Source organism: Pseudorca crassidens, chromosome 1, assembly GCF_039906515.1.
Source record: "Pseudorca crassidens isolate mPseCra1 chromosome 1, mPseCra1.hap1, whole genome shotgun sequence".
NCBI classification, from domain to species: domain Eukaryota; kingdom Metazoa; phylum Chordata; class Mammalia; order Artiodactyla; family Delphinidae; genus Pseudorca; species Pseudorca crassidens.
In genome coordinates this window covers 124,440,278-124,458,902 of record NC_090296.1, presented here as the reverse complement: position 1 = coordinate 124,458,902, position 18,625 = coordinate 124,440,278, and the positions used below count along the sequence as shown (strand labels likewise).

Here is an 18,625-nt window from a genome sequence, read left to right as displayed (position 1 = left end):
AAGAATCATACTTTCATAAAGGAAAATTCACAACTTCAGTTAATAAATAGTATGTAAAATATATTTATACTGTCATTTATACTGCCTCATTTTCTTTTTTATATGAAATATACTGAAAACCACAAAACAGGTGTAAAAAAACCCACCCATAATAACTGCATAAAAATTATATACTCATCTTGTAATGCTAATATAACACAGTACATTTTACTAAACAATTTAAAATTTGAGTTTTCTGTAATTACTTGCAGCAATACATAGGTATAATTTGTTCCTTTCCTTCCTTCATTATACTTATTTATTCATTTATTTATTTTGCTAGGCACAAAAAGCAGAAAGATGGCAAATCTCTGCCCTCAAGGCATTCACAATTTTGAGGAAGGCAGTAAATAAACAGTTAAGATATTAATCAGTGGCATAATAAAGGTATGCATGAAATGCACAAGGTATTATGGGGTACAAAAGAAAGAGCCCATGAAACTGCCTGGTTAAGACAAAGAAGGCTCCACAGAAGTGATAAATTAGCTCTCTTCAAAGACAAGGGAGGAAAGGCATTTCAGGCAGGCGAACTGACATATGCCAAAGCATGGAATCAGGCTTAGCATCTTTGGGAACCTTCACATTGTTCAGGATGTTTAGAACTCAAGGTATGTATGAAGAAGTTATAGGAGAGGATGTCAACAGAACAGACCAATATGATGAAAAGCTTTGAATGCCAGGCTAAGAAATTTGGAGATACACTGTATCCTTTGAAATATTTTGTGAACAGAAAAGACAAAGACAACTACAGCAGTATTGTGAATGAGACTAGGATAGAAGAAAGAAGGCTACTGCAATACCTCAGGAGAGAAACAATACTAAGGAAAGAGCAAAGAGATACAGAAGTAAGGATAAATTCCATTTAATCCAGGACTTTGTAAATAATTAGATGTTGGTACAAATGAACTTATTTACAAAACAGAAATAGAGTCACAGATGTAGAAAACAATCTTATGGTTACCAGGGGGGAAAGAGGAGGAGGGATAAATTGGGAGATTGGGATTGACATATACACACTACTATACATAAAACAGATAACTAATAAGGACTTACTGTATAACACAGGGAACTCTACTAAATACTGTAAGTGGATATATGTATATGTATAACTGATTCACTGTGCTGTACAGCAGAAAGTAACACAACATTTTAAATCAACTATACTCCAATTAAAAAAAATATTGAGCCACTGAATCAAAAAAATAATAATAGACATGACTCCAAACACATGCACACACACACACCTGAAGCACAACTTTCACAAATAATACACTCATTATGCACTATTTATTCTAATATTTTTTCTATTCTTTTCATTAAAAAAAGACACAACTAAATTAATTTCAAGACATATCAATGAAAATAAATAGAATGTAGGGTGGAAAAATAAAAATCATTTCAATAAAGACAGAAAAGGTAAAGTTCAACTAACTATGTATTTACAGACACACATTGAAAAATTGGAAGAAAAAAGTGTATTAGTCAAATACTGAAAAATGAAAGTTAGTATAGCTACCTTAATGTCAGATAAATAGATTTTAAGGCAAAAAACATTAGAGATAAAGAAGGTCACTGTATCATGATAAAAAGGGATACCTCACCAGAAGACATAACCATTCTAAATTAATATAGGCTTAATAGCATTGCCTCAAAATATTTTCAGCAAAAATTAACAGAAATTGTGATATTAAAGATACAAAAGCAGTGAGAAATTTTGACATAACTCTTCAGTTATTGATAAATCAAGAAGATTGAAAATTAGTAAGGATATGTAAGATTTGAACAGCACATTATAACAAGCTTGATCTAAGGTACATATATAAAACCCTATATCTGTCAATTAAAGAATATACATTCTTCTCTAGGAGACACAGACCATTTAAAATATTGTACATGAACCAGGCTCCAGAGCAAATCTCAACAAACACTAACAAACTGATGTCATGTAGTCCTCAACTTTAAAATATTAGCTTAAAAAAAGAAAATCACTGTGCTAAATCACCAAATAAAGAAAGTAGATAAGAAAAATGAGAGGTGGCTGGTTTGAAAGAAAGTCCAAAGAGGCTCTAGAAAGCTCTCTCTTCCTGCCATGTATGGCATAATCTTCCGTATTTTTGCATGTGTTTTTTACAACGCTTTAAAAAGCAAGAAAAATACTCTTAGCTTGAGGGTCATACAAAAACGATCTGGCCTGTGGTTTGTAATTTGCTTACATCTAGAAGAAGGTACTCCTCATTCTGTCATATGTTGTCTCTGCAGTCTGATAGCTGGCTCCTTACTAGCTCTTCCAGAAAATAAATCTGCCAGTCAAAAGTTCTACGCAGGTACATCTGCAAACCAGGAAGCAGGCACTCACCAGAACCCAACCAGGCTGGCACCCTAATCTCAGACCTCTGGCCTTTAGAACTGTGAGTAATAAATTTCTGTTGTTTATAAGCCACCCAGTCTATGATATTTTGCTATAGTAGCCTGAACTAAGACCCTAGATTTCTTCCCATTACAATGATTCTCCAAATTTCAGTACTCTGAACTCTTTCTTTCTTCACTGCAGCATAACAGACATTTATTTAGGATACAGACAAGTATTAAGTATACAGCTTAACAGAACACATACTCTGACTATAATGCAATTAGATATAAATCTTAAAGGATAACCCAAAAAAAACCCCATACGTTAAAGAAGAAATCATAATGGAAAAAATTTTAAACTTAGTACTGAACAACAGGCTATAAAATTTGTAGGAAGGAGTTAAAATGTATTTGGAAATTTTTAACATTAAATACTGTATAAAAAGAAGGCTAAAGATCAATGAACTGAAGACCAAAGTTAAGGACTCACAATGCTTGACTTCACTTATTATAAAGCTACAGTTATTGAGACTATTTGTCATTGGTAAAAGACAGAAATACAGATCAGTGAGTTAGAATAGCCCAGAAGTAGACCCACACATATATGGTCAATTAATTTTTGACAAAGATGCAAAGGCAATTCAACAGAGAAAGGATAGCCTTTTCACCCATATAGCTACACCAAGATCAAGATACAAAATGTTACTATTTTTTTAATTATTAAATTTATTTTTTCTGGTAAGCATTTTGATTTTGTTCCATGAATGCCACATGCCATATCCCCTTATAAAGAATCCAGAATGAATATATCATAAGATTAAGTGAACCCTGGGAGTTATACTCATAGGCCATTTCTTTAATTTTTTCCTAGTTGTATGACTTTAGGCAAGTCAGTTAATTTTTCATTTTCCCTTTATTTTTCTATTTCCTTAGGTCTCCTCTCCCCCTTTTCTCTAAGGTTTTTCTGAGAATGAAACATGAAAATGTAAATAAAGAATATGGTCAGTAAAGAAATTTGAGGGGATAATGGAAATGTTCTGTATTTTGTGGTGGTGGTGGTTTCACAGGTATAAACATTTGTCAAAATTCATCAATTATGCACTTAAAATGAACGTAGGGACTTCCCTGGTGGCGCAGTGGTTAAGAATCCGCCTGCCAATGCAGGGGACATGGGTTCGAGCCCTGGTCCAGGAAGATCCCACATGCCGCAGAGCAACTAAGCCCGTGCACCACAACTACTGAGCCTGTGCTCTAGAGCCCGCGAGCCACAACTACTGAGCCCACGAGCCACAACTACTGAAGCCCGTGCACCTAGAGCCAGTGCTCTGCAACAAGAGAAGCCACTGCAATGAGAAGCCCACGTACCGCAACAAAGAGTAGCCCCCGCTTGCCAGAACTAGAGACAGCCAGTGCATAGCAACAAAGACCCAATGCAGCCACAAATAAATAAATAAATAAATATGAATGTAGTTTGTCATACATAAATTATATCTCAGTAAATGGATTTAAAAATGTAAAATAACGTAGACGCTCCTGGTGGGTAAGAAATAATTGCTAATTTGTTCCTTTATCCCCTTCCTTTTTTACCTGAGAGGAAAAAAATGCCTATTTTTAAAAACAGTCACTCACTATTCCCTCCATGAAAACTTCTAAAAACTTCCTGAGATAATTATAAGGTTATTTCTCTGCCTCTCCTCCTCCACACTAAATCCCAGTATCTTTCACTTTTCCTGTGAATTTTACTTTCCTATCCTTTAGTAAGATCTTAAATCTAGATTCTATACCTCTCACATTTCAGTTAAGTAACAAAAACAGAGTAATTGATGCACATGCTACAAAGTATCTTTAGATGTTAGCTCTGCTAAAATCTGTGGACATTATTGGTAGTGCTATGTTTTTCGGTCACATATTAAAAGAGGTTTATTATAACCCCCTTAAATCCTGTTCAACCAAACTCACACGAAGCCAGCTACACAAGTACTATTTTCAAGTCTTTTATTGATCACTGGCTATAACGATACTCCCAAAGTGAATAATATTATTTTAAAACAATAATGGCTAAGATACCCTTCTTTTTAAAATTTGCTGCTAACATTAGAAAAACTTAACTCTTCATTTTCTTTTTAATATATCAAATGAAGTTTTGGTACCAACACAGTTATCATGTATTCTAAATCAAAGCAAAATATCTCATGTTGCTTTTCTTACATTAGTGAATTCTGTAGCTGTTTTGACAGTAATAAGTACAGACTGTCCTCCCTAAATTGCTAAAATCATAGAGAGTTCACTAAAATGGATTAAAAAATCTGAATACGCTTGAAGCTACCACTACCAATTTTCAAAATAAACACTTTTGAGATTGTGATTTGCCACTTTGCTTTGTTTTTATTTTAAAACCATAATTTTGTTCTACATAAATACGAAGATTGTTCCTCACACTTTTTCATCTTATACTCTTTGTTCAATATTTATCACTTCTCAAAGAAGTTAGTAGATGATAAAAAATAAAATCACCCTCTCCCCCAGTCCATTTCACTCACCTACAAAATGGGCTGGGAATAGTAGGTATCACATAACAAATCCCTCCATTCAGGCAAAATGACCTATGACTGGGACCACAGGGCTCTTCATGATCTAAAACATATACATAAATAAAATAGAGAAAAACAAATTATAGTTTTTCTAATAATATAAGGAAAAGGACCAAGTATCTTATACTGAAGTAGTAATTCTAAAAATTAGAATGAAGAATTGTTTCTTAAAATGAAGGACTTAATCTTATTCCTTATTTGATAAGCAGGGACTTCTATCTCTTTGAGGAAAAAAAATTAATCTGTCTTGAAGATATGGTCATTAATTATAATGGAGTTAAAAGCTATATTACAGAAATAGGGAATCTCTATAATAGATTAAAAGGAGGACATTATGATCTTAAAATAAATAGTGGCTTTTCTCATTTAGTACATAGATTCTGCAGCTTTGCTTAGAGTTTTTCTGTCCCAAGTGTATATTTAGATTCCTATCTTTCCTTTAAGGTCTCAAATACATTAAAGTCTGAAATTGTTGTGGGAAAAAAATTAGATTATTAAATAAATTCTGATGTCCAAAATTATCTTTAAATATTTCTACATATGACAATTTTAACATCAAAAAAACAAAAATATAATCTTATTAGGTTTTGGTTTGCAAGGGAATTTTAGGTAATAACTAGTAACTATTGAAAACCTGAGTCATCATCTGATAAATAGCAAAAATTTTCAGAATATTAAGAAAATAAACCTCCATTTCTCTCTTGCTTCCTTTCTCTCCTCCTCTTTCTCCATCCTTCTTTATCTTTATCTATCTTTATCTATCTTATCTATCTCTATCTTTATCTATCTTATCTATCTTTATCTATCTTATCTTTATCTTTGACCTTCTTTATCTTTGACCTTTCCTTTATGTTCTTTCTCTCTTTGCCTTCCCTTTCTCTCTTGGTACCTCTCCTTCCTTCCAGCCTCTACCTCCTCCTACACCATTAAAAAAAAAAATCCCACCAAAACCATCAGACAGAAAAATTTAGAAATAACATAGTAGAATTCATTGAGTCATTATACTACTGTATACTACTATTTATGATTAGAAAAGCAAATTGCTGAATGATTTATCTTTTGGTCCTGAAGGGGGAATCACATTGCTTTAAAATCGCACATTGTTGGTTCCTGATTGGTTCTGTCCAGAAAGTGACATAGAATCTATTGTGAAGAAGAAAATGGCATTATTCCAATTTAGCATTTAAAAAAATAGCATACTAATTTTAAAAAGTTATCTAGCATTTATTTGCCACTAAGATATCAATACCCTTAAGATATAACTGCTGTAGAACCAGATGTCTTCACTATCAGAATTTGAAATTTTAAAACTTTCCTTTTACCTTAGAATTGAGAAGATTCTGTTTCACCATCACAATTATAAAAGTATAAAAATGTAAAGAGGAAAACCGAACTATAAAGTATTTAAGTGGAAAAGAAGAAAGTAAACCAACCAGAACTAATCTTTTAGATTTTTTCTTTTTTACACAATGTCATGCTTCTTTACAACCAAACAACTTTTAATAAAATAATTCTTACAACTCTTCAGGAATAATCTGGCTAACAAATAAAATCCCAGTTGACATTACATTATGCTAGAATCATGGAAGTCATCACATAGGGTTTCTCTATTGAGGGTGGAGTGTCAACTTTATCACAGAATGCTTCCTGTGGCTGAAATTAATGTCCTCGTTTTTAATAAGATTACAACCAGTCATGACTCAGCACTTGCTATTTTATCAGTAAAGAATACTCATCTAACCTGAATCACTATCTCTGAATCTATTTTTATTCTGATTTCATTTACTTATTTGTAAAGTTGTTATCAGATTTAGAGTAAGCCAGAATTTGTCAGCTTGTAAAAAGTGATAAAAGTGATAAAATATAGGTCTAAAATAAAATAGTTTCATGTTATAAAGGAAGGTCTTTCAAAACCAAGGTATTCCATATTTCTAGGACAATTTTAGATGGGGAAAAATATAGTCTATACATTTGTTGTTTGGTTCTATTTCTATGTGACACACATTGACAAAAGTATAAACTTACAAGAAATTACCTGTTGGCATCTTAATTTTTAAATAGTTTCATTCTTGGTCAAAAGTTTAGGGTTGAAAAACAGCACCTAAAATTAACAATTTAGGAAAAATTATCTTCTTTTGAGAGCATTATAAAATGTCAAATATTGTAACAGTAATATTCTTTTAAACGATGAAAATAATTAAGACATTTAAAGGCTAGGGACAAACTTCTTTGGTTAGAGCATCTATTTTTTTAGATACTTATCACATATCAATTAAAAATCTGAACAGATAAAACTAAAAGATCAACAAGCAGTATAAATGCACCAGATACAAATCATTGCCTAAATAATATAATGTACTCTTAAATCTCTCTTTGAAGAAACGTCTAATGTTTGAGTTTTAATAAACATTGTTAAATTAGTAGTATACTATATGAGATTATATATGAAAGATATGAGTCAGTAACTGAAATTGAATAACCTGAATTGACTTTTCAACTTTTTCATAAAGCCTATTTCTAATTTGACTTTAACAGAACAACTTTCTATTTTTCAGTTTATTAAAAATGGCCAAAAAACACACTATAGAAAAAACGAACTGCATTTAAAAGGTCTGCATTTCTATAGAAACTTTAAAAATCTTATAGAAGTACTTTCAAATTTACTGTAGATTGCACTACATTTACCAATATACAAATGCCTTTTAAAAAATATCTGGCATCTAGCAAAGCAAAGTAGCTATATATGAAGTTATCTGCTATGACAGAAACAAAGGAATTACAAAATACAGTTGAAAAGATGACAGATTTATACTTACATTATGATTACATGCTCTCAATTTCTTTTTATAAAAGAGACTCACTCCTGACTTAAGCAGAAAGACTTTGTAACAGAAATCTCAATCAACAACTTCCTATTAACACAGGTGTAATAATCAAGGCCTTCTCTCAAAGCCAGTCACTCTTTCTTAAACAGACAAGCAATGAGAGAAAGAAATACAGAAGTTAAACCTATTTAATTTGAAATAATCACTGTCTCATCATATGAGTTTCTTTTTCTAAAGAAACAAGGCTTACCTCAGTAAAAACTCACATTCATACAAACAATGAATTTTGTTGGATATGCAGCACTTCAAAAGTTTTTGAACAATGCAGTCTGCAGCAGCTGTGCCTTGCCCTTTATAACACGTCAAAAATCTGATTTATATGGCTGCAGTGTGCAGTGTGGGCGCAGTGGAGACAAAGACCAAGGTGTGCACAGAGGTCAGGCTCCAGCCAAGGGAACCACCCCCTTCAGTCCACATGTTCAGAGTTGCAAATGGAGCAGAATTTTATTTAGAAAAGAAGTTGTACTAAAAGCTGAGCTCTCAAATCACTGTCCAATTCTTTAACTTATAAAGTAAACCACATTCTTTAGACTGCTAATTTATCTCTGCATGTCTGAATAATTCCAAAGTGTTGTACAACTTTGTGAAGAAAAGGAATTTGAATATGGATTTAGTGGACAAGTGTTCCCTGGGTTTTTTTTAAAAAAGGAATTTCCTTACAAAACATGTAACGTTTATACAAATGGTGATTTGAAGTACTTATAAAACTGAAAGAAGGTAATATTTATAATACAGCATGTGTACAATGCCATGTGCAATATGAAGTGAATATAATCACTGAACATGACTACTACTGATGGCAATATAACCATCTGCAAACTATAACAAAGCTGTAATACATGCATTAAGGGAAGCTATGAGGTTTAAAAATCATAAATAACTTAAAATATTGACAAAAACTATAATTTTGTTTAAAATGAAGTGCGGGGTTCTTCAGCGCGTAATTACCTAAAGTATGCCAACCATTCAGATGGTTATCTTTTCTAAAACCACAATTCAGACATGGCTCCTTGTTTGATGTAAAACATGGAAACGAATACATTTGCTCTTTTAAGAAAATATTAAAATAATCTCATATAATTCATATTCTGAGAACAATTCTTTTCATTACTATTATCTTCCACATTCAAAGGCAATTTTTACATAGTTACAATCTTATACATACACACACATACATATATACATACAAATATATATAAAATTTTGTTAGCTTACAGTGTTTCGATTTTAAAATGGTATTTTTATGAAAAATCAGTAACCTTTATTATGTGATTTGAACTATGGAACTATGATGCTGTCCACTAACATGAAAATGACTACTAAATTGTATGTAAGAGATAATAATCTGTGACTTCATTCAGGATATTAAAGATGTATTTATTAGGAGACATACCATGGCAGTTGGTTTGGTATTAATAATTTTTCACACAATACAAATAAACTTAATCTTTGAGGCTACATGATTCTAAAGAAGACCTAATGTTTTTCAAGTTGACTTTTCACTCTAAATAAAAGCCATGGTCTTTAAGAATAATTTGTTCATGCATCTATTATCAAATATGTTGTAAGTGGCCTGCTATTGTTAACAAATGATAGACACATGAACAAAAACAGGTAACTACAAAAATGTTGTAGGCTGACATATAAACCATATTTCGGCTTAAAATGATAATTGGGCTTAAAATGATAATTTCATGCAATTCAACCAAATATAGTCTCAAAGACACCTATTTATGTCACTATAATAACACACAAAAACAAAGCTTAAGGAGAATCAGAGAAAGATTCCAAGAGGGAGTTTTATTTGTGCTAAGCCTTGAAGAATGAGTAAGAGTTTGTAAACAGAAATGGATGAACATTCTAGACAGAGGTGACAGCATGTTCAAAGGCACAGAAGAAATAAAATCCTAATGTATTCTGATAACTGCAGGTAGATTACAGGTCAGGATGTGTGCAGAGTATGTGTGTGGAGCGTACGTGAGTTCATAAGAGGATAGGATGGTGGGGGAAGGAGTGGTAAGAATAGATCTTGTAAAATAACCAGGGTTCAAACAGTGACTCTATCTGAAAGGCAATAGGGATACTTTGAAAGGTTTTTAGCAAAGAAGTGGCATGATCACATCTACATTTTAGAAAATTCATTTTGATAGTGGTGTGGAAAATAGATTGCAACCTGCCGAGGGACTGGTATCAGAGAAAACTATTTGGAGGACATTTTAATAATCAAGAATAGTGAAGAAATAAAGCAATGGGAATGAGGATAAAGGAGAGAACTAAAGATATACTTAATAGGTACACCCACAGAATGGGAGAGCAGGGTACAAAAGAAAGAAAAATCAAGGCTAACTTTCAAGTATCCATTAGGGAAATGTATATTAAACCCACAATGAGATACCATTTCACACCCTACTAGAATGGTTATAATAAAAATGACAGACAATAACAAAGAGAAACTAGACCTCTCATACATTGCTGGTGGGACTAAAATGGTACAGTCACTTTGCAAAATAATCTGAAAGTTTCTTAAAAAGTTAAACATAAATTTGCCATAAATGTATCCAAGAGATATGGAAATATGGGTCCACACAAAGATAGGAGTGTAATGCTTAGAACATTATACATAATGCCCCAAGCTATAAAACTCAAATGTCCATCAACTGATGTATAGCTAAACAAAATGTGGTACAACCATACAATGGAATACTACTCAGCAGTAAAAAGGAATGAAGTATTGGTACGTTACAACATGAATTAACTTCAAAAACATGCTAAGTGGGGGGAGACCTTCAAGATGGCGGAGGAGTAAGATGTGCAGATCACCTTCCTCCCCACAAATACATCAGAAATACATCTACATGTGGAACAATTCCTACAGAACACCTACTGAACGCTGGCAGAAGACTTCAGATTTCCCAAAAGGCAAGAAACTCCCCACGTACCTGGGTAGGGCAAAAGAAAAAAGAAAAAACAGAGACAAAAGAATAGGGACGGGACCTGTACCTCTGGGAGGGACCTGTGAAGGAGGAAAAGTTTCCACTCACTAGGAAGCCCCTACGCTGGCAGAGATGGGGGGCGGCGGGTGGGAAGCTTCGGAGCCATGGAGGAGAGGGCAGCAACAGGGGTGCAGAGGGCAAAGCAGAGAGATTCCCGCACAGAGGATCAGTGCCGACCAGCAATCACCAGCCTGAGAGGCTTGTTGGCTCACCTGCCGGGACGGGTCAGGGCTGGGAGCTGAGGCTTCGGCTTCGGAGTTCAGATCCCAGGGAGAGGACTGGGGTTGGGTGCATGAACACAGCCTGAAGGGGGCTAGTGCACCACAGCTAGCCGGGAGGGAGTCCGGGAAAAAGTCTGGAACTGCCTAAGAGGCAAGAGACCATTGTTTCAGTGTGCGCAAGGAGAGGGGATTCAGAACACTGCCTAAATGAGCTTCAGAGATGGGCGTGAGCCACGGTTATTAGCGTGGACACCAGAGACAGGCATGAAACGCTAAGGCTGCTGCTGCAGTCACCAAGAAGCCTGTGTGCAATCACAGGTCACTATCCACACCTCCCGTCCCGGGAGCCTGTGCACGTCACCACTGCCAGGGTCCTGTGATCCAGGGACCACTTCCCTGGGAGAACATGGCATGCCTCAGGCTGGTGCAATGTCACACTGGCCTCTGCCGCGGCAGGCTCATCTCGCATTCCGTACTCTCCCTCCACCCTGGCTTGAGTGAGCCAGAGCCCCCTAATCAGCTGCTACTTTAACCCCATCCTGTCTGAGCGAAGAACAGATGCCCTCAGGCAACCTACACGCAGAGGCAGGGCCAAATCCAAAGCTGAACCCCAGGAGCTGTGCGAACAAAGAAGAGAAAGGGAAATTTCTCCCAGCAGCCTCAGGAGCAGGGGATTAAATCTCCACAATCAATTTCCTGTACCCTGCATCTCTGGAATACCTGAATAGACAACGAATCATCCCAAAACTGAGGTGGCGGACTGTGTGTGATTTTGTCTGTATAGCTTTGCTTTTACCATTTGTCCTAGATTTCTGTCTGTCCTTTTTTTTTTGGTATAGTTTTTAGTGCTTGTTATCATTGGTGGATTTGTTTTTTGGTTTGGTTGGTCTCTTCTTTCTTTCCTTTTTTTTTAAATTACTTTTTAATTTTTTTTACTTTTAATGATTTTTTTAATAACCTTATTTTATTTTATTTTTCTTTCTTCTTTTTCTTTCCCCTTTTCTTCTGAGCTGTGTGGCTGACAGGGTCCTGGTGCTCTGGCTGGGTGTCAGGCCTGTGCCTCTGAGGTGGGAGAGCCAAGTTCAGGACATTGGTCTACAAGAGACTTGCCGGCTCCATGTAACATCAAACAGTGAAAGCTGTCCCAGATATCTACATCTCAATGTTAAGACCCAGCTCCACTCAATGACCAGCAAGCTACAGTGCTGGACAGCCTATGCCAAACAACTAGCAAGACAGAAACACAACCCCACCCATTAGCAAAGAGGATGCCTAGTATCATAATAAGGTCACAGACACCACAAAACACACCACCGGACATGGTCCTGCCCACCAGAAAGACAAGATCCAGCCTCATCCACCAGAACACAGGCACCAGTCCCCTCCACCAGGAAGCCTACACAACCCACTGAATGAACCTTAGCCACTGTAGGCAGACACCAAAAACAACGGGAACTATGATCCTGCAGCCTGCAAAAAGGAGACCCCAAACTCAGAAAGTTAAGCAAAATGAGAAGACAGAGAAACACACAGCAGATGAAGGAGCAGGTAAAAACCCACCACACCAAACAAATGAGGAGGAAATAGGCAGTCTACCTGAAAAAGAATTCAGAGTAATGATAGTAAAGATGATCCCAAATCTTGGAACTAGAATGGAGAAGATACAAGAAACGTTTAACAAGGACCTAGAAGAACTAAACGGCAAATGAACAATGATGAACAACACAATAAATGAAATTAAAAATTCTCTAGAAGGAATCAAGAGCAGAGTAACTTAGGCAGAAGAACGGATAAATGACCTGGAAAATAAAATAGTGGAAATAAGTACCACAGAGCAGAATAAAGAAAAAAGAATGAAAAGAATTGAGAAAAGTCTCAGAGACCTCTGGGAAAACATTAAACGCACCAACATTCGAATTATAGGGGTCCCAGAAGAAGAAGAGAAAAAGAATCGGACTGAGAAAATATTTGAAGAAATTATAGTTGAAAACTTCCCTAATATGGGAAAGGAAATAGTCAATCAAGTCCAGGAAGCACAGAGTCCCATACAGGATAAATCCAAGGACAAACATGCCAAGATACATATTAATCAAACTATCAAAAATTAAATACAAAGAAAACATATTAAAAGCAGCAAGGGAAAAACAACAAATAACACACAAGGGAATCCCCATAAGGTTAACAGGTGATATTTCGGCAGACATTCTGCAAGCCAGAAGGGAGTGGCAGGACATATTTAAAGATGAAAGGGAAAAACCTACAACCAAGATTACTCTACCCAGCAAGGAGCTCATTCAGATTCGACAGAGAAATTAAAACCTTTACAGACAAGCAAAAGCTAAGAGAATTCAGCACCAACAAACCAGCTTTACAACAAATGCTAAAGGAACTTCTCTAGGCAGGAAACAAGAGAAGGAAAAGACCTAAAATGACAAACCCAAAACAATTAACAAAATGGTAACAGGAACATACATATTGATAACCACCTTAAATGTAAATGGATTAAATGCTGCAACCAAAAGACATAGACTGGCTGAATGAATACAAAAACAAGACCTGTATATATGCTGTCTACAAGAGATCCACTTCAGACCTAGTGACACATAACAGACTGAAAGTGAGGGGATGGAAAAAGATATCCCATGCAAATGGAAATCAAAACAAAGCTGCAGTAGCAATTCTCATATCAGACAAAATAGACTTTAAAATAAAGACTATTATAAGAGACAAAGGACACTACATAATGATCAAGAGATCAAACCAAGAAGAAGATATAACAATTGTAAATATTTACACACCCAACATAGGAGCACTTCAATACATAAGGCAAATGCTAACAGCCATAAAAGGGGAAATCGACAGTAACACAATCATAGTAGGGGACTTTAACACCCCACTTTCACCAATGGAGAGATCATCCAAAATGAAAATAAATGAGGAAACACAAGCTTTAAAAGATACATTAAACAAGATGGACTTAATTGATATTTACAGGACATTCCATCCAAAAACAGCAGATTACACTTTCTTCTCAACTGCTCATGGAACATTCTCCAGGATACAATATCTTGGGTCACAGATCAAGCCTTCGTAAATTTAAGAAAACTGAAATCATATCAAGTATCTTTTCTGACCACAACACTATGAGACTAGATACCAATTACAGGAAAAAATCTGTAAAAAATACAAACACATGGGGCTTCCCTATGGCGCAGTGGTTGAGAGTCTGCCTGCTGATGCAGGGGACATGGATTCGTGCCCCGGTAAGGAAGATCCCACATGCCGCGGAGAGGCTGGGCCCGTGAGCCATGGCCACTGAGCCTGCGTGTCCAGAGCGTGTGCTCCGCAACGGGAGAGGCCACAACAGTGAGAGGCCCGCATACAGCAAAAAAAACCAAAAACCAAAAAACAAACACATGGAGGCTAAACAATACACTACTTAATAACCAAGAGATCACTGTAGAAATCAAAGAGGAAATCAAAAAAATCTGTATTGCTAGAAACTTCCGTCTTAGAACTGCTTTTGCCACATCCCATAGGTTTCGGGTCGTTGTGTTTCCATTGTCATTCGTTTCTAGGAGAAAAACCATATGATCATCTCAACAGATGCAGAAAAAGCTTTTCAACAAAATTCAACACCCATTTATGATAAAAACCCTCTAGAAAGTAGGCATAGAGGGAACTTACCTCAACATAATAAAGGCCATATATGACAAACACACAGCCAACATCATTCTCAATGGTGAAAAACTGAAACCATTTCCTCTAAGATCAAGAACAAGACAAGGTTGTCCACTCTCACCACTATTATTCAACATAGTTTTGGAAGTTTTAGCCACAGCAATCAGAGAAGAAAAAGTAATAAAATGAATCCAAATCAGAAAAGAAGTAAAGCTGTCACTGTTTGTAGATGACATGATACTACACGTACAGAATTCTAGAGATGCTACCAGAAAACTACTACAGCTAATCAATGAATCTGTAAAGTAGCTGGATACAAAATTAATGCACAGAAGTCTCTTGAATTCCTATACACTACTGATGAAAAATCTGAAAGAGAAATTAAGGAAACACTCCCATTTACCATTGCAACAAAAAGAATAAAATATCTACAAATAAACCTACCTAAGGAGACAAAAGATCTGTATGCAGTAAACTATAAGACACTGATGAAAGAAATCAAAGATGATACAAATAGATGGAGAGATATACCATGTTCTTGGATTGGAAGAATCAACATTGTGAAAATGACTATACTACCCAAAGCAATCTACAGATTCAATGCAATTCCTATCAAACTACCACTGGCATTTTTCACAGAACTAGAACAAAAAATTTCACAATTTGTATGGAAACACAAAAGACCCCAAATAGCCACAGCAATCTTGAGAAAGAAAAACGGAGCTAGAGGAATCAGGCTCCTGGAGTTCCAACTATTCTACAAAGCTACACTAATCAAGACAGTATGGTACTGGCACAAAAACAGAAATATAGATCAAAGGCACAGGATAGAATGCCCAGAGATAAACCCCCACACATATGGGCACCTAATTTACAACAAAGGAGGCAAGAACATACAATGGAGAAAAGACAGCCTCTTCAATGAATGATGCTGGAAAAACTGGACAGCTACATGTAAAAGAATGAAATTAGAACACTCCCTAACACCATACACAAAAATAAACTCAAAATGGATTAAAGACCTAAATGTAAGGCCAGACAGTCTAAAACTCTTAGAATCAAACATAGGCAGAACACTCTATGACATAAATCACAGCAAGATCCTTTTTGACCCACCTCCTAGAGAAATGGAAATAAAGACAAAAATAAACTAATGGGACCTAATGAAACTTCAAAGATTTTGCACAGCAAAGGAAACCATAAACAAGACCAAAAGACAACCCTCAGAATGGGAGAAAATATTTGCAAATGAAGCAACTGACAAAGGATTAATCTCCAAAATTTATAAGCAGTTCATGCAGCTCAATAACAAAAAAACAAACAACCCAATCCAAAAATGGGCAGAAGACCTAAATAGACATTTCTCCAAAGAAGATATACAGACTGCCAACAAACACATGAAAGAATGCTCAACATCATTAATCATTAGAGAAATGCAGATCAAAATTACAATGAGATATCATCTCACACCACTCAGAATGGCCATCATCAAAAAATCTAGAAACAATAAATGCTGGAGAGGGTGTGAATAAAAGGGAACACTCTTGCACTGCTGGTGGGAATGTGAATTGGTACAGCCACTATGGAGAACAGTATGGAGGTTCCTTAAAAAACTACAAATAGCACTACCATACGACCCAGCAATCCCGCTACTGGGCATATACCCTGAGAAAACCATAATTCAAAAAGAGTCATGTACCACAATGTTCATTGCAGCTCTATTTACAATAGCCAGGACATGGAAGCAACCTAAGTGTCCATCAACAGATGAATGGATAAAGAAGATGTGGCATATATATACAATGGAATATTACTCAGCCATAAAAAGAAATGAAATTGAGTTATTTGTAGTGAGGTGGCTGGACCTAGAGTGTGTCATACACAGTGAAGTAAGTCAGAAAGAGAAAACCAAATATCATATACTAACAAAAATATATGGAATCTAAAAAGAAAAAAAAACGTTCTGAAGAACCCAGGGCAGGACAGGAATAAACACGCAGATGTAGAGAATGGACTTGAGGACACGGGGAGGGGGAAGGGTAAGCTGGGACGAAGTGAGACAGTGGCATGGACATATATACACTACCAAATATAAAACTGATAGCTAGTGGGAAGCAGCCAAATAGCACAAAGAGAGCAGCGCGGTGCTTTGTGACCACCTAGAGGGGTGGGATAGGGAGAGTGGGAGGGAGATGCAAGAGTGAGGAGATATGGGGATATATGTAAACGTATAGCTGATTTACTTTGTTATAAAGCAGAAACTAACACACCATTGTAAAGCAATTATACTCCAATAAGAATGTTAAAAAAAAAAAGAAGACAATAGGATAACATTTGGAGTGTTAAAGGTATAGAATTTTGAACCTAGACATTTATAACCAATAAAATATCCTTTAAGTTTTAAAAAAATTAAAACAAAACATGCTAAGTGAAAGAAGCCAGTCATAAAAAACCACATATTGTATGATTCCATTTATAAGAAATCTTTAGAAAAGGCAAATCAGAAGAGACAGGAATAGATTAATGATTGCTTGGGACTGGGGCTGGGAAAAGGAAATTATGCAAATGAGCATAAAGGATGTTTTTAGAATGATGGAAATATTCTACAATTGGATTGTTTAGGTGGTCGCAAATTTGATAGAGCTAAAATATAGGGCTTCCCTGGTGGTGCAGTGGTTGAGAGTCCGCCTGCCAATGCCGGGGGCATGGGTTCGTGCCCTGGTCCAGGAGGATCCCGCGTGCTGTGGAGCGGCTGGGCTCGTGGGTCGTGGCCTCTGGGCCTGCGCGTCCGGAGCCTGTGCTCCGCGACGGGAGAGGCCACAGCAGTGAGAGGCCCGCGTACCGCAAAAAAAAAAAAAAAAAAAGTAAAATATAAAATAAGTGCACTTTATGGTATATAAATTATGCTTTAATAAAGCTGCTAAAAACAAAATAAAGGAATACCAAAACAGATGTCATGAGTAAGATAATGATTTCTCTCAAGACATGGCATATTTAAAATGTTACTGGGACATGCAGAAGGAAATGCCTGAAAATGCAGATCTTGCATGTACGATAAGAATGAGGTTAGAGATAAGAGATTTGGGACTCAAATTCCACAGGTGGCTGCTGAAGTCATTAGCTCAGAGTGTGCACATGTGTGAGACAGAGGCCATAGACTGATTCCTGGAAAATATCAACATTTAATGGTTGGAGAAGGAGCCCACTGAGAAATTATCAGAGAGAAGAACCAATATGACCAATGGCAAGCTCTTCTTCCATAATTCAAAATGCTTATCCTTTCTATTTCTAGATTTAGCACTCTAGACAACATCTAACTCCCAGTGATGAAAGATGAGGCTTCAGCTCTCTTACACTACCCTCTACCTCTTTAATTTGAATGTTTGATAAGTTACACTATTATCTATTTCTTCTCTGTTATATCTGTAATTTAAAATAATATACTCATACTTCTGTCCTCATCAATGAACTTGAGTCAATTCACAGACTAACTTCTTAACATGTAAAATAAGTAACTGTACTGCTAACTTTGCTTCCACCTTTTCTCTCCCCACTTCCTCTTTCTGCCTTAGCAGCTATACCTTGACTCTTACATCATGAAGGTTTTTAACATTTACATTCTCGTCTGTGACCTTAATGAAGTGTTTTCATAACTTTGCCTCTAGACGTAAAACTTGAAAACCAATAAACTACAGTTCTGTCAATATAACTGTTAATAGTAATCACAGCAGATCCATGCAGTGTGAAAGAATAACATTTCCTTCTATTGTTTCAGTGTCACAATACCTGGGCCATTCATAAGACAATATTCCCCAAAGCAAGATAAAATAAATTCTCTTTTCTTAAACTCTAGGTTGATTAAAATC

The 18,625-nt window shown here is 35.9% G+C and overlaps 1 protein-coding gene across 10 annotated transcripts in view; it reads right to left on the bottom strand.

Moving 5' to 3' along the window:
* Positions 1-18,625, bottom strand: part of NRG4 (neuregulin 4) — a 137,229-nt gene that overhangs the window by 77,898 nt on the left and 40,706 nt on the right. For 6 of the 10 annotated variants that reach the window (XM_067755028.1, XM_067755035.1, XM_067754986.1 and 3 more), the window contains exons 4-6: positions 11,070-11,222; positions 7,015-7,080; positions 4,929-5,022 (exon numbers count right to left, since the gene is read on the bottom strand). In XM_067755028.1, coding sequence (XP_067611129.1) covers positions 4,929-5,022; positions 7,015-7,024 — 104 coding nt within the window. In that variant the 5' untranslated portion in view covers positions 7,025-7,080; positions 11,070-11,222. The remainder of the gene's footprint in view (positions 1-4,928; positions 5,023-7,014; positions 7,081-11,069; positions 11,223-18,625) is intronic. The other 4 variants (XM_067755063.1, XM_067755006.1, XM_067755052.1 and 1 more) reach the window with 1 other exon arrangement.